General features: G+C 44.0%; 1 protein-coding gene across 3 annotated transcripts in view; it reads right to left on the bottom strand.

Moving 5' to 3' along the window:
- Mipep (mitochondrial intermediate peptidase) overlaps positions 1-13583 on the bottom strand; it is a 126339-nt gene extending 112756 nt beyond the window's left edge. For 2 of the 3 annotated variants that reach the window (XR_004772346.1, XM_027390404.2), the window contains exons 1-4: positions 13270-13583; positions 9792-9965; positions 6537-6625; positions 2855-2941 (exon numbers count right to left, since the gene is read on the bottom strand). Coding sequence is in view for 2 of the 3 variants with exons in the window: in XM_027390404.2 (XP_027246205.1) it covers positions 2855-2941; positions 6537-6625; positions 9792-9965; positions 13270-13473 (554 nt within the window). In the remaining variant the exon portion in view is untranslated. The remainder of the gene's footprint in view (positions 1-2854; positions 2942-6536; positions 6626-9791; positions 9966-13269) is intronic. The other variant, XM_027390403.2, reaches the window with a different exon arrangement.
- Between the last annotated feature and the right edge of the window lie 1405 nt (positions 13584-14988).

The raw sequence follows: 14988 nt of genomic DNA, 5'->3' as shown, positions 1-14988 counted from the left end.
TCAATACATTCTCTGATAATTCCACCCATGAAAAAAATACAACTTTTCGTGTTTGTGTTACGTTCTGTTGTACGGGCTAAATATTTTCTATTTTCTACATTCCTATAACTGTTATAATTTTTAAAAACCTATGTGTGGCTGGACATGGTGGTTCACACCTGTCCCCACACTTGAAGAGCAGAGACAGGCGTAAGCAGTTCAAGGGTAGCATGGGTACATGAGACCCTGTCTCAAAATCCAACCAAACAAAAAACTATCAAAAAACAAAACATTGTATGCATTTCTTTACCCCTGTTTGTTTTCTAAATCCCAAGAAATTAAACTGATCAAAAAGTATTCATATTTCAAAACACATTCTCTAACAGGCCTCCCTACAACAGTTTGTAGTTGATTAGAGAACCCATTATTCAAAATTTCTAACAACCATTCCTATGCTGTTTCAACCTGTGTTGACTACTGGGTGTTCCCCACCTTATTCCACTTTTCAATGGTAGCACATCCAATCTGGGGGTACAGTACCAAACAAAACAGTTTACATGAATTATCTATCTAAATGCCCTTTTGACAAAGGGAACTAGGACTCAGCAAACTATTTCGCCAAGAGTCAGCCCTGGAGTGTAATTCTAGAGCCTCGTCTTCCAGCTATCACAAGACCAGTGTTTAACTACAACTAACAGTGCAAATTTAATGGGCATTTATTCCTATTCCTTATCTTGTGAAATGAGACCTTCACAAAGACACATTCCGTTCCCATTTTTGGTATACTCTTCTTCTCTATTTATTCCAAGTAATGTATAAGGTCTCTTACTATGATAAATATATTAACCCTTTGTCATGTAACTGTGTCTCATTTGTATATTCTGACTTTCTATATGGAAAAGTTGGGCCATAAAAAGTTTGTAATTTTTATGTAATCAAATCAATCTTTCCTTTTGGTATAATGACAAGAAAGACCAACCATATCCCAAGAGATCTATGCTTTTATGACTTCTCTCTTTCAAATTATTGATAGATGGCTGATTGATCGGGTTAGGGACTAGATTTTGCACTTGCAGACACTAAGCAATGACTCACTATTGAGTCAGCCCTGGTGTTATTGTCGTTATTGTTTTACTTTTTATTTTCTGACAAGGTCTTGTAAGTTATCAAGGTTGGCCTTGAACTTGCTCTGTAACTCAGCAAACCCTTGAGCTTGGATCTTCCTGCCTTAGCCTCATGAATATCTAGGATTATAATCCAAAAATACCATGTGTAATTTTTTTAAAAAATCCATCTTTAATGAAACAATTCTCTTTTCCCAGAAAGGTCACTGGCCCAGCATCATTTGCTAAAAGCCAGGTTTTCCCCTCTGATGTGAAATGACTCATCACATACTACACAGTTATAACTAGATCTGTCCCTCTGGCTGAAATTTCTCCATTCCTCCATTATCTAGTAGAATATTACAACTTAAGAATAAAGCTTATGTGCACGGTTGCAAAATCTGGTTCAAGACTTTTTGTTACTTTACCAGATTTTTTCCAGCCTAGGCTGGAGTCTTCTTTACAACTTCAAAATCATTCTAAGTACAACAGAAAAGCCTTCTTTAGACACAGACAGGATAGTCATAAACTCACCAGCTAGGAGGTCAAACACCTTCCCAGATGACAAAGCTAGCTCCACTAAGAGCCTGAGCTTCAGGGGTAATGGAGAGAAACAAGACCAGGTCCCTGCACACCTGCTGGCAGGTGAGGTAAGTCCCCAGCACTCATACCCACAGTGTGCCACCGCCTGGAACTCATATCTGAACTGAAAGCAAGGTTCCATTCCCAACTGACCTCCACGAAATAAAGTTTTAGTTGGGGTGGCAAGCCACATATGGAGAAAGACAAACAGATGGAAGCAGGAAGAGGGAAATTAGGTAGTCAAAGAATATGTGTCCCATAAACAAAAAGGATAAATAGGTGAAGAAAAGAATTTCTATGTTATGACACCAATATCATAAGCAAATAAATGATGAGCTCTACTATGCTTACCTTATTATTACATTTCATTTATTTATTTTGCATGCATACATACGTATCAGTATATTTGTGATGCATTCCTGTATGTGTGTGTGTGTGTGTGTGTGTGTGTGTGTGTGTGTGTGTGTGTGTGTACATGTATACACCTGCCATACATAAGTAGAGAGGTCAGAGAACAACTTCTAGGGTGTCAGTTTTTTCCATCCATCATGTGGATCCCAGGGATTGAACTCAGATCATTGGGCTTACTGACAGATACATTCACCTACTAAGCCTCCCACTGGTCCCACATTTATCTTACAGAAAAATTTAAGCAAAGAAAAATAAGGATCTAAGGTCATACACCAAGTACTTCTGTGTACTGAGTTAGCACCAGACTTCTAGTAATAATGAATAATTGTAACCTAATGAGCCAGAGCTCATCATTTTAAGGATCCTAAAAGCCACCCAGCAAATAAATCAAATTGCTGATATTTCCCTACAATGCTATTATGCAACTATAGACATAGAGATGGTGTGATTATCAGTGATTTGACAGGAGGCTACCAAGATGGTCATTCGTCTTGCAGCAATGAACAAAGCAGACTGAGAAGCAGCCTTGTAGGGCTCAGCCAGTGAGGCAGAGATGGAAGCAAATTACCAAGTCAACAAGTAAGAAGATGCTGCCGGTGACTATGAGTAAGAGGATGGAGCCAGACAGACATGGGGTAAAGACAAGATGTAGTGTGGCTGAGTCTTGGTGAAAGTGTGGGAACCACGGGTACTGAGAGGAACATTCCAACCCAGAGGGCCAGAGGGCTCTCCAGCCTGGCCTGCAGTCAGTCGCAAGGAAACGAATGAATGTTGAGTACCTGGTTTCTGCATCAAGGGAATCCATAAGCTTCTTATCATCTAGTAATTTCTGGAGACTCTGATACAATTCCACATTTGTATTCAACCTAGAAAGACCATGAATGAAAACAAGTGATTTTCTAATCCATTTTTAAAAATTTTACTCTACATCAAGAGAAAGGCACACATACATGCCCAGAGCACAAAACTGGGGAGTAATTTTTTGTATCTTCTCTTGAACCAGAAATAAAAACCATACTAGAAACTTCAATGTAAGAACAGGAAATCCATTAAGCAAAATGCTAAAGGTCCTAACCACCCTGGTAGGCAGCTAGAGCAGAAAGAACAGACAGGACAGAGGCGGGGGTGGCAGCTTCAGACAGGGAGACTGTTTTCCATTAGAATGTGGAGGCAGCCTCTGTTTTTAATAACTAGAAAGAAGCAAGGAGGGAAGGGAGGTTGAGCCAACAGCAAGTTTTCCTTAAGACCTCAGCTCAGTGCCCCGGAACTGGGCTAGCTGTGCTCATGTGGGTTAGAGGAGCAGGCCCACCTGGCCAGGACAGCTCAGGACAGTGTGCAACCAGGGTCTCATATAGCTGATCAACTGTGGCACTATAATCTTAGGCTGCCATGAGGACTGAATTAGATCATAGGTAAATTCCTTACTTACAAACCAGTACAGCCACCTGCTCCAGGTCAAAACTGGGAGCCATGACTTATGCACCAATGCCAGTCCAACTTGCAGCACCACTGTCCTCTCCCTAGATGCCCAATAACCTGCCACCCTCAAGGCCAGTCTTAGGACCAGTCCTAGACTGGAATCCAGTCCCACATAGTGGATCCTGGGAGGGACGAGGAATATCCCTCACAGCATCCAGTCTATGATTCTGAGATTCTTAACTAGGAACTCAGGGATAGGCTATTTATTCACCAGGCCATTCATAATTAAAGAACTGAAAAGACTTGTGAATAAAGAGTTTCTTTTGCCACCTATCTCATGGATCCTCCCAAATGTTAAGAGGACCAAGACAGCATCAAAAGATTCTCAGCAGGACACTCATCTCATCACTTATTCTCTGGCATAGTTCCCGGTATCAGGGGGAAAGCTGGCAGCTGCTGGAGTGTATGTAACTCTCCCACACTGTATAATGATGGAAGAACCTGGGATGAAGTCTATAATTTATATTTGCTGTTCATTCTCAACCGAAACCAATTAAAACCTCTTTCTCCACTCCGAGAAAATGAGTCAGTTCCCCTATGTATCTGAGGTTAGCCTGATTAACTGAAGAAGTTAGCTGTGCTTCCATTAGACAAAAGGGGAAAATGAGTCACCGTGAGTACTCGGAGAAAGCAGGAAGTAAAACTCTAGGCATGGTGATAAAAGATTATTTTAGAGCAGGGCAGTGGTGGCGCATATCTTTAAGCCTAGCAGTCAGGAGGCAGAAGCAGGCAGATCTCTGTAAGTTCAAGGCCAGTCTGGTGTACAGAATGAGTTCCAGGACAGCCAGGGCTACACAGAGAAACCCTGTCTTGAAAACAAAAGTAAACAGCTATTTTCAGGCCCTTTTCAACAAACTGAACTACTTCTCCATGGAGAGGTGAAGATAAAGTCAAACACTACACCCCTTCATTACCAATCATGGTTCTCCATTGGTCTCCTGCTAAACTAAATGCTTGGGCTTAAGACAGGCTGTATCCAAACTCAGCAGGGCACAACTTTCACAGCATCCCAGACAGGAGTTCTAGCCATGCTGACTTCTTTCCCTCACTATTCCTAATAGAAAGTGGTTGTTCTCCCATGGAGTCCCTTGTTTCAGTCCTTCTTGAAGCAAAGGATCATGTGTCCAGATGAGGCAGGGACTGGTTTTATCCTCATAGCATACATCGATGACTATAAAAGTCACGTTTACTGTGCCTAAGTGGGACAACACTGCTCAATGGGACAGAGAGGACCCCTAGGATATGGGGTCTTCCAGGAAGTCTGTCCAACTAGTGAAGCCACCTCCTCTCCAACTTCTGGACTCTGAACTACTCTCCTCTGGCTTGGTCACATACCTGTGCTTCAGAACACAGCACTGTCCACAGTGACTTTAACAATCTCTGGATCATTCATAAAGGCCTTTAAAACACTTCAGATTACCCCTAAACCACTTTGGGGAAATTTGTTTCCTGGTGGCCTCTACCTGCAGCCTTCCTTAGCTCTCTCAGAGAGTGTTGAGACATTCCTAATCCCTACTCAACAAAGTCTGTAAGGTTACTTTGTGTAAATCCGTATTTTGGCTTCCCACCCTGTGGCCCACAGTCATGTATGCAACAGAAATTGGCTCATGCTGGAATCCAGGAATTCCAAATAGCCACAAAGATACTCCAAGGACCTTACTTACTACCCTAGTTTGCTTTCTATTATGAAAATACCATAATCAAGAGAAACTTGGGGAGGAAAGAAGTTGTTTGGCTTACATGGCTCATGTCACAATCCACTGAGGGATGCCAAGGTAGGAAATTGGAGGCAGGAACTGAAACAGAATCCATGGAGGAGTGCTGCTCACACCCCATGGCTTATACAGCCTGTTTTCCTTTTCTCTCTCTCTTTTTTTTTTTAAATGTAACTTTTTTATTGATTCTTTAAGAATTTCATATCATGTACCCCAACCCCACTCACTTCTCAGTCCCTCCATATCTGTCCCTCACCCCTCTAGCATCCCCCCAAAAAGAAAATTTTTTTAAAATATTAATTAAAAGCAACAACAACAACAAAAAACCCACTTTTCTCCTTCTTTCCCACATCTCCAACATCTCTTCATTCATCTTAGTGGCACTGGGAGCAACAGTTACATCACACGATAAGCCCTTTGGTTCACTCAACTTTACTTGCAAATGTTCATTGCAATGGGTTGTTGGTTTGGTTCAAAGGTCCTGGCTTCTGGTACACCCTCAATACTTGACCCTCACTGAAACTCCTCTTGGATATCCTATTGTTGCCCCCAAGTCATAGAGACCCTGGGGCTCCAGCTCTGCAGGACCAATTCCTTTACATGCTCCAGCAGGTCACAGATGGGGTAGATGAACTGGGGTGGACCAACTCAAAGCCCTCGACATGGGTCGGGATGGTAATGCTGTGCTCAGTCCAGGCCACTAGGAGCACACCCCTCAGGCAAGGAGTTAGCCAGCTCTTCTCTCCCCATGCCATGAGGGTCAGCTTTTCCACACCTGTGGGAGGGGGTGGGACCATCTCTCCCGAGTGTAGGGCCAGCTCTTCTGCTGTAGTGGCCAGTGAGGGCCAGGGCCAGCGAAGGGATATGCCAGCACACAGGGACATACGGTAGTATTTGTCTTCATTATTATTGAGGGTAGGCAATTCCTCCATTGAGGGTACCTACAAAAGCCAACCAGCTCACTTACCATCAACAATAATGATGACAAATACTACCATCTGTCCCCATGTGCCTGACAACTTTTAAGCATCTCACATTTACCTCCTTTCATTTTCAGACACAGCAACCCTAAAAGTGAACTCAATCATCCAATTACAGACAAAGGAAGAGAGGGCAGGTGAATAACCCCAGCAGCAGCTGCAGAATGGGGACCTGCCCCAGCCCTCCTGCCCCACCTTCCTGGACTACTAGAGCACACACCTCCTCCCACTGCTCTAGGAGTGACAAGCACTACACACAAAGCCACCCTAGAGTGGAGGAAACATACTTTTCCACCATGGTGCCGATACTTCTGCAGGCCTCTTCTGCAGCCTCTCTGAACGCGGGCTCAGGGTGTCCGATTTTCACAAAGTCTGCCTAACAAAGGCGAAAGACAAAACCAAAAGGGACTTTGATGGGTTACTGGATTCTAAGATCAAGGGTGCAAACCAAGCCAGAATTAGGGTGTGCTACTCCATGAATTTCCTCACTGAATTTGCCTCTACTGAGGCAAAGCAGATTCTTTTCGATTTTTTCTAGATGTTGTGAACTCTGTAGTCCTTGTTTCATTCCAGAGCAGGTATTTTCATAATACCTCCATTTTACAAGCTTCTCTCCTTCAAATGAATTACCAGAAAATCTTTCCTATCCTACAATGCCAATGAGCAGACATCTTGGTCTTGAACATTTTAAAACTTTGGAACTCAAACTGCAGTGTGGCGTTGCCATGTTGACCCAGCTCCAGAGAGCCACTCGGGGGCACATTTTTAAAATGACACCTAATTTCAAACCCAATTTACCACCCTAAGCTGGGGTGGGGGGCCGGTACATTTTCTTTATGGGCCCTTTTATAAGAGGGAAATATGAATTCCTGATCCTCATCTAAAACAGTATACAACCATACTGTTGCTGTTATGCCAACCAGGATAATTTAATCAAGGATTCTTTTTTAAAAATCATATAAAGAATCACATAAAGCAAGCATTCATGTTAATTTCAGTACACTGCAAAAGAAACCTACAAGTCAGTAAGAAAATGCAGGGAAACTATGAAATACTCTACATCTTCTTTACTCTCCATGCATGAGAGAATGACTATATGACCACAACATGAAATAAAACTAACCCAAGGGAGTCTCAGTCATGGTGGAACATATCCAAAATCCCAGCACTCACGGGGTTAAGGCAGAAGGATAAAAAGCACCAGGCCAGCATGTGCTAAATAGTGAGACTCTGTCTTAAAAAGTCAAAACAACCATCACAAGGTAAAATTTCCTAATTTTATTATCAAATAACATTCAATGCAAAAGCATTTTAATCCCTAGTTTGGCACATCTGGTACAACATTGGGTCACCATAAGATCATTACTAAGGCACTCAAAAAATGAGCTGTGTAACATGTATGATTTATTTTATAAATTGCCCTCCTACATGCTACAGAAGTTACAGAAGTTACAAGGTGAAAAATCAAAATGATAGCATATCTCTCTTTATATGAATGTTCCTGCATTTGTGCATGTGCACTACAGCCAAAAGTTGATAGATACCACATCATCTCTTCTTCAATTTCTTCTCTCCCTCGCTTTAGAGACAGTGTCTCTCGCTGAGCCTGGAGCAATCCTCCTGTCTCTACTTCCCTAGTGCTGGGGCATCAGGTGTGCATCACCACACTAGCTCCTTACGCGGTGCTGGGGAGCAAGTCCCGTCCTCACACTAGTGGGACAAAACACTTTACCCTTGCTGACTATACCATCAATGCAGCCCCATTGCATATATGCTATTTGTAAAGGTAAGGAAGAAAACAGTCCTATTTCATAAAAATTAAATGAGAAAAACAAAACAAAATGTTCATTTCCTAACAGCTTATGAAATTCTTACCTTACAATGGTACTGATCCTATCTATGGGCAGGAGAACCTTTAAAATTAATATAGAATTATTACCCAGAAAATTATTTACTTAGAGAATTATACATATAAAAAAACATTATAGTTTGTTTAGGTTTCTTTCATAGATTGCTGTGGTCGTGAGACAGTTTTTCACTATGTGGCCCAGGCTGACCTCAAACTCATGACCTGCCTGCCTCAGGTTCCCAAGTGCTGGCATTTGGGCATGTAACACTGCACCCAACTAGAAAACAGTTTTTAAATGAGACACTGTTACACTTCATAAATAGTTTTAAAGCTCAAAACGTAAGACATGAAGAACAAAATAAAAAATGTACAGGCAAATTCTAGACCATTGCTTAAGGAGAATGCAGACTAAGACAGAATCAGGTGGTCTCCAGAACTAGAATGGCTGTCAAAGTAGATTGTGGACTGTGTGAGACATGCCCACTGCATAGATTTGCATAGAATACAGACAGAATCAGGTGGTCCCCAGAACTAGAGTGGCTGTCAAAGTAGATTGTGGACTGTGTGAGACATACCCACTGCACAGATTTGCCTTTCCAGACATCAATTACTGACGTAGGAAGACGGCAAAGCACAGGACCTCCTAGGCAGGATATGTCCATGATGTCTCCAACACTGATGAAGCAGGTCCCGTGAACAGCACAAAGACCCAGTGAAAGCCAGGGCCCGAACATCACACCTGGGGAAAACCCTTTACAGCAAAACAGTTTAACCATTTTCCTTTAAAAATCTAGGGATACCAGAGAGAATGTATTATCATTTGAAATTTGTTACTGTTCAACTCAAGGGCATGAGAGGAAAGAAATGTCCTATACAATGGAAATGAACAAGAATGGGGATGTATTAGGAAGGCCGAATGGGAGAAGCTGGTCTCAAATGCGTATCTGATCCTAGACATTTTAGGAAAGACAGAACTGAGAGTGACTGTCAAAGTGGGCCAAAGACTGTGCTAGGCACTACAGTCCCAGCACTTGAAAGGCTAGGGGGACTGAATGACTTAAGGCCAGCTTGAACCACGTAGTGAGTTCTAGGACAGTCTAGGCTACACAGTGAGATCCTATCAACACACACACACACATACACACACACACACAGAGAGAGAGAGAGAGAGACAGAGACAGAGAGACAGAGATTATGGTTGCCAAATTGAGGCAGAAGAAGACAGATGGAAGGATTAAATCAGTTAGTCCAGATAGGCTACCAGTGAGGCACTGCCTAATTCTTCTAAAAGCCAATGAAGTCCAGATATTACCTAACTCAGGTAAAGCTCATCCTGGTGACTAGACCAGTGCTGTGTATTCAGCAACCTCAACACTGAATGAACACTGAGAAAAATTCTACATTGGTCAGAACTACATCAGATTCTGAACAATCAACTATTTTGGACTCTGTGTGCCACAAATCACCTTCAGTGATACAAGTAATCAAGTCTGGGCTCTTTTCTGGCAAGATGGCTCAGCAAGTAGAAGTCTGGCTTGCAGGCTAGTGACTTAAGTTTTATCCATGGATTCTACCTACGAGGTGGCAAGAAAGGACAGACTCCTGAGAGCTTTCCTCCACCCTTCACACATGCATCGGTGGCATGCATGTGCCTGCACTCACACACACCCTTGTTTGTGTTTCTAAGTCTCACCAAGTCGGCCACTCTGCACAGGCAATCCGAGAGCTCGTCAAAGATGAGGACAGTCTGTGGCCCTGGGGGCGTGGAACATGCTCGCTCCACAAGCCATTCCGACTTCCTCAAGGCCTCCTTCTGGGCAACATGGAATCCTTCAGCGGTGCTGAGCTCAGGAACTCCAAAAAGACCCTAAAAGTCCAAAACAACATTTCCGATTTATAGCTAAAAGTACAGTTTTGTTTTGCCTGAGAATGACTTCTGCACGAAGCCCTGATTTCAGTTGGTATGTCTAGACTATCCACATCTGTGCTCATGGGAATAGTATCACTCTTTCTCTGATACACTACACAAAACTACACACACACAAAAAAAAATTTGAAATTTAGGTTTTCTTCAAGCCTTCCTTCCTTTTCCAAAGGAGGCAAATGGTCAGTGCTGTGGCCCCACGAGAAAATGGCTGGGAGGACTACATGAAGATTCAAAGGTTTAACAAAACTTAAACAGTGCCTAGCACAAAGACAGCACATAACAGACCTTAATGATGACCATAATCAGCTTACAGCCTTGGTCACATGCTCATTCCTCCCAGGCTTCAATTTTCTTACAGGAGACATTGAGGCTGGCAGTACACATCCGACAGCATGGAAACACATTAAAGCAGTAAGCATGTGTGAAGTGCCAAGGACCGTGTCTCTCACAGAGCAAAGTCTCCACACACAATACCAACCCGGCTACTTCTACAAAACAGAGGACAGCCGACTCACAAGCAGACATCACATACCAAACCCAGTCACTGTCTGAAACTAACACATTGCGCTTTTTTTTTTCTTTTTTCTTTCTCTCGTTCCTTTTTGTTTTGTTTTGTTTTTGTTTGTTTTTCGAGACAGGGTTTCTCTGTGTAGCTTTGGAGCCTGTCCTGAAACTAGCTCTTGTAGACCAGGCTGGTCTCGAACTCACAGAGATTAGAGGTCTGCCTGCCTCTGCCTCCCAAGTGCTGGGATTAAAGGCGTGTGTCACCACCGCCCGGCTGTATTTCAGTATTTTAATAAAGAAAAATGCAACCACTAACCAAATGGGAACAATCATTAAAACAAATCTTTATAAAGCAGTTCAAGCATGAATCCTAGCGCCCTCCAGGAAAGAAGGAGAAAACCGACATTTAATATAACATATGCCCAAGTATGTACTTTGCACAGGTTCTCTCATCTAAATCACACAGCTCTATAGCAAGGAGAAATATGATTTTAAGTTCTTTTTTGTGTTCTGTGACAGTGGCCTGGAACCTCAGTTCCTCCTGTCTAAGCACCAGAAATGCTAAGATTATATGTGGCTGCTACCACATTCAACCAGAGATATGCTTTAAGAGAAGACATTTGGGGTATAAAGACACACAACAGAATTCTGGCACTTCACAAATCCCAGGGCAGCCAGGGATATACAAGCAAGACCCTAGCCTCTAAAAACAAATAAAACGAATGGTTTAGTGGATAAAGGCAGCTGTCACCAAGCATGACAGCCAAGGCTAATGATATAATTTCATTCCCCCAGAAACACATGATGCAGAGAAAAAGCCTACCCCTGGAAGTCCTATTACCTCCATATGTGCACATAGCATACTCATGTGTATACACACATACACATGAACACACACACACACACACACACACACACACACACACACACACACACACGGTGCAGCATGTAGTAAAAATACTTTTTTAAAAATTTCCCAACTTGAAAACCTTCTGTACCTAAAGTCTATGCATAAAAAACAATGCACACGCCTTTAATCCCAGCACTGGGAGGCAGAGGCAGGGGGATCTCTGTGAGTTCAAGGCCAGCCTGGTCTACAGACTCAGTGCCATGACAGGCTCCAAGCTACACAGAGAAACCCTGTCTCGAAAAAACCAAGGGAGGGTTGGTTCAGTGGGTAAAAGCACTCAATTCACAAGCTGAGGACCTGAGTCCAATCACCCAAACCCATGTAGGAAAAGTGATTCAGAGGCCATCTAGATGGCTCAATGGGTAAAAGTGCTTGCCTCCAAGCCTGGAATCTTCAGGTGGAAATACAGAACTGACTCCTGAAAGTTGTCCCCGAACTCCACACACACATACAGGCACCTATACACACAAACAAAAAATGTAATTAAACAATTTGGGAGAAAGGACTGGAGAGATGGTTCAGTGGTTAAGAGTACTCACTGCTCTTGCAGAGGACCTGGGTCCTATTCCCAGCACCCACATGGCAGTTTGCAACCTGTCTATAACTTCAGTTGCAGGGAACCTGACACCCTCTTCTTGCCTCCATGTGCACACATGTGGCACTGCACACATGTGGTATATTTACATACATTTGGGAAAAACACATATAAAATAAATAATTTTAAAGTTGAATTTTGTGGCATGCAACTATAATCCCAGCACTCCCACTCCAAGATAGAAACAAGAAAATAGCCCAGAAGCCCAAGGACCAGACAGAAGAGGGTAAGATAACCTGGAGTATACAGTCCATTAGCAAAAACAAGAGAGACCCAGGCTCCACAAAGTAAAAGGCAGCAAACCCCTAAAAATTGGCCACACTTACACTCATTCACATTCATGCACACACAAAATAAATACTTTTGTAAAAAAAATATGGCTGGAATCAGTTATATCTCATCCACTCAAAACCAAGCTTACCTTTCCCCTCTTTCTGCTTAGTACTAATAGGCAGTTAGTTGTATCACTGACTCCATTAATATCAGCATCATCTACCCTAATGGGTCTTGGAGGGAATTTTATATTAAAAGAACTTACAAATAGACAAAGCTAAACACAGAGATGCTCACACCATGAAATGCAATGCAACTATATTGCAGACTCATCTTTAGAAAGCTGCCCAACAGTGAAAAGCTAAAAGGCAAAAATAACCCTTAACCTTTAGGGCAAAAATTTGCAAATGCAAAATAAAGGGATCCATTGAGCAAACCATTCTCAATCAACCCTGCCTTTCCCTCCTTCATTATCAAGTATCCAAAGCACCACCACAGGCAGAGTGGAAATAGCCAAGCAATTCTGTCTGGTTAAGCAATCAACTGCAAGGCACGGCAGGAAATCTGAATTTTCGCGATAGGGTTCTGTTGTTGCTTTCTCTTTTTGAACACAGGTTCCTGGATAGTTGTAACTCAGGCTAGTCTTAACTCGCTTTGGAGCCAAAACGGACTGCCCTTTGAACCCTCTTGCGTTTGCCCATCAAGAGAGTCTTACAAGCAGGAGCCACCATGCCTGGTTTAACAGGTTGCTTCAAAGCAGCTTGAAATGGACAATTAAGGTGTTTTCAATGGAAGGGTGTCATCAGAAGGCCAAGTGTGACCTCTGAAGCCAGAAGGAAAAAAGCGAACTTGAGCAGGGAAAGGGCTGAGTGGAAAGCCAGTGGGGCAGCAGCCTGGGTGCGCACAGTCAATTTTCAACAAAGAGGCGGAGCCCGCGCTACCCAAACCCATGGCATGCTCACCCGGTGCTCTTCCAACAGCTGCCGCAGGCGACTCTGGGGCTTGACGTTGAAGGCTGCGCCCACCGAGGACCAGCTGGTGCTGACTCCCCGAGCGCGACCCCTGCTGCGCAGGCCGCCACGGCCTGCCGGTCTCCGCAGAGCGGCTCCGGCTCCCAGGCCGTACAGGCTGCGGCCGTACCGCAGCATCCCGGGCACCAGCAGCATCCTCCGGGACCCCGGCTCTGTCACGTTCAGGAAGCGCGCGCCCCGCGTTTCCAAGGCAGCGGCCCACGCCGCGGCACGTGATGCTCGCACCGCCCTGTCGGCTCCGGGCGCATGCCTGGATTTGAACGCCTGACTCTCAAGCAAGAGCGTTGCCCTGACGCCTTCTGAGCAACCGGAGTTTCGTAGCGCCCTCGTGTGTCTGGAGGACGAAACGTGCTGAGTTTGCGTTTCCCTCACAGTGTAACTGGGGCGCAGAGAGAGGTCTTGTTAGGTTTCTTTCTTACAGATGCCAGGAATCAATGTGAGAACTCAGATGAGTTCTTGATGCCTTCTCAAAGGAGACACAGTGACAGCTCGTGAAGGGATCCAAGTAGGCGTGGCTACAGCTTCACCCCTACAGATCCAGGAGAGGATACATGCAGTCGGAATCCAAGGAACCTGTCTGCTCCAAGAGTTTGAAGTCACACCTAGGATTGTGAGCACGCTTTGTCAGCTGTTGTCTGTAACCACGTGAATTAACTATAATCTTCATTTATTTTGGCTTTTGAAACTAGGGACACCGGCTAGAGGTCTTGAGATGATACAGTCTATAGGGTCTTGATCGGATTCGTTGTCTCTGACAGTAGAAAAATTAAAAGGCAGGAAAAGTAAGAACCACCTCATGTAGCAGCAGAGAAATCCCAAGCATCGCAGACAGAATAGCAGTCGATGAAAAGTGCTTACTTGGGTGAGCAAACACACACGCAGCAGACACACAGAGAAAAAGACCCTTTGCCAAGCAGAGGGAGGACTTGGAAAGTGAAAATCCCGTCTATTCTCAAGGGCTGGGGGTTTTAAAGCCTATGAAGGGTTTCCCTCCCCTGATTTAAGATTGTTCAGTTTAAAGAAAGCTTGGGTGGTTGGTTGGCCCAGAACTGTGGTGTGACACGTCCTGACTCAGTCTTGAAGTCGTTCAGCCTATCCATCAGCAGGGGTCCTGCTGGTGGGAGATACAAGCTGAGGGGTTGAGGAAGAAGCTGACCATCTTGGAGATTCACCACTGTCATTACCTAGGCACGGCCCCTCTCCCTATCTGTCTGCCTACCAGAGGGTCTATCTAACTCCTAATCTTTCACCATAATAGCCTAAAATCTAAATTAGGACAGACAGGACCTCCCCAAATATCAATCGGACTGCAGAAATGAGAGGGCACAGGCTGGGAGGGAAGGCATTAGGAAATCGTGAGTGAGTAGCTGGCAAAGAAGGAATGATAGTACAGACATGGGGAGGCTTGGGGAAGTCTCTTGACAGCCCCAGCCTTCTCTAGAGGAATACAGTCACACCGTTGTGTGTCAGGGTGCTGGGCTTTGCCAGGGCAAGAGCTTTTCTTCCTAAGGTGCCGTCATCTCTCCCGAAGGTGACATATCGGGTGGTGGTCATGTCTGCTTTATAAACCTTGGTAGAGAAGAAAAGTTGGAAGGTTTTGTGTGTGGTTTGATTGTTTTGTAGCAGGATCCCGCTTTGTATTCCGGACTG

Source organism: Cricetulus griseus, assembly GCF_003668045.3.
Source record: "Cricetulus griseus strain 17A/GY chromosome 1 unlocalized genomic scaffold, alternate assembly CriGri-PICRH-1.0 chr1_1, whole genome shotgun sequence".
NCBI lineage: Eukaryota > Metazoa > Chordata > Mammalia > Rodentia > Cricetidae > Cricetulus > Cricetulus griseus.
Note: the sequence above shows the minus strand (reverse complement) of the source record. Positions and strands in the feature narration are given on the sequence as shown.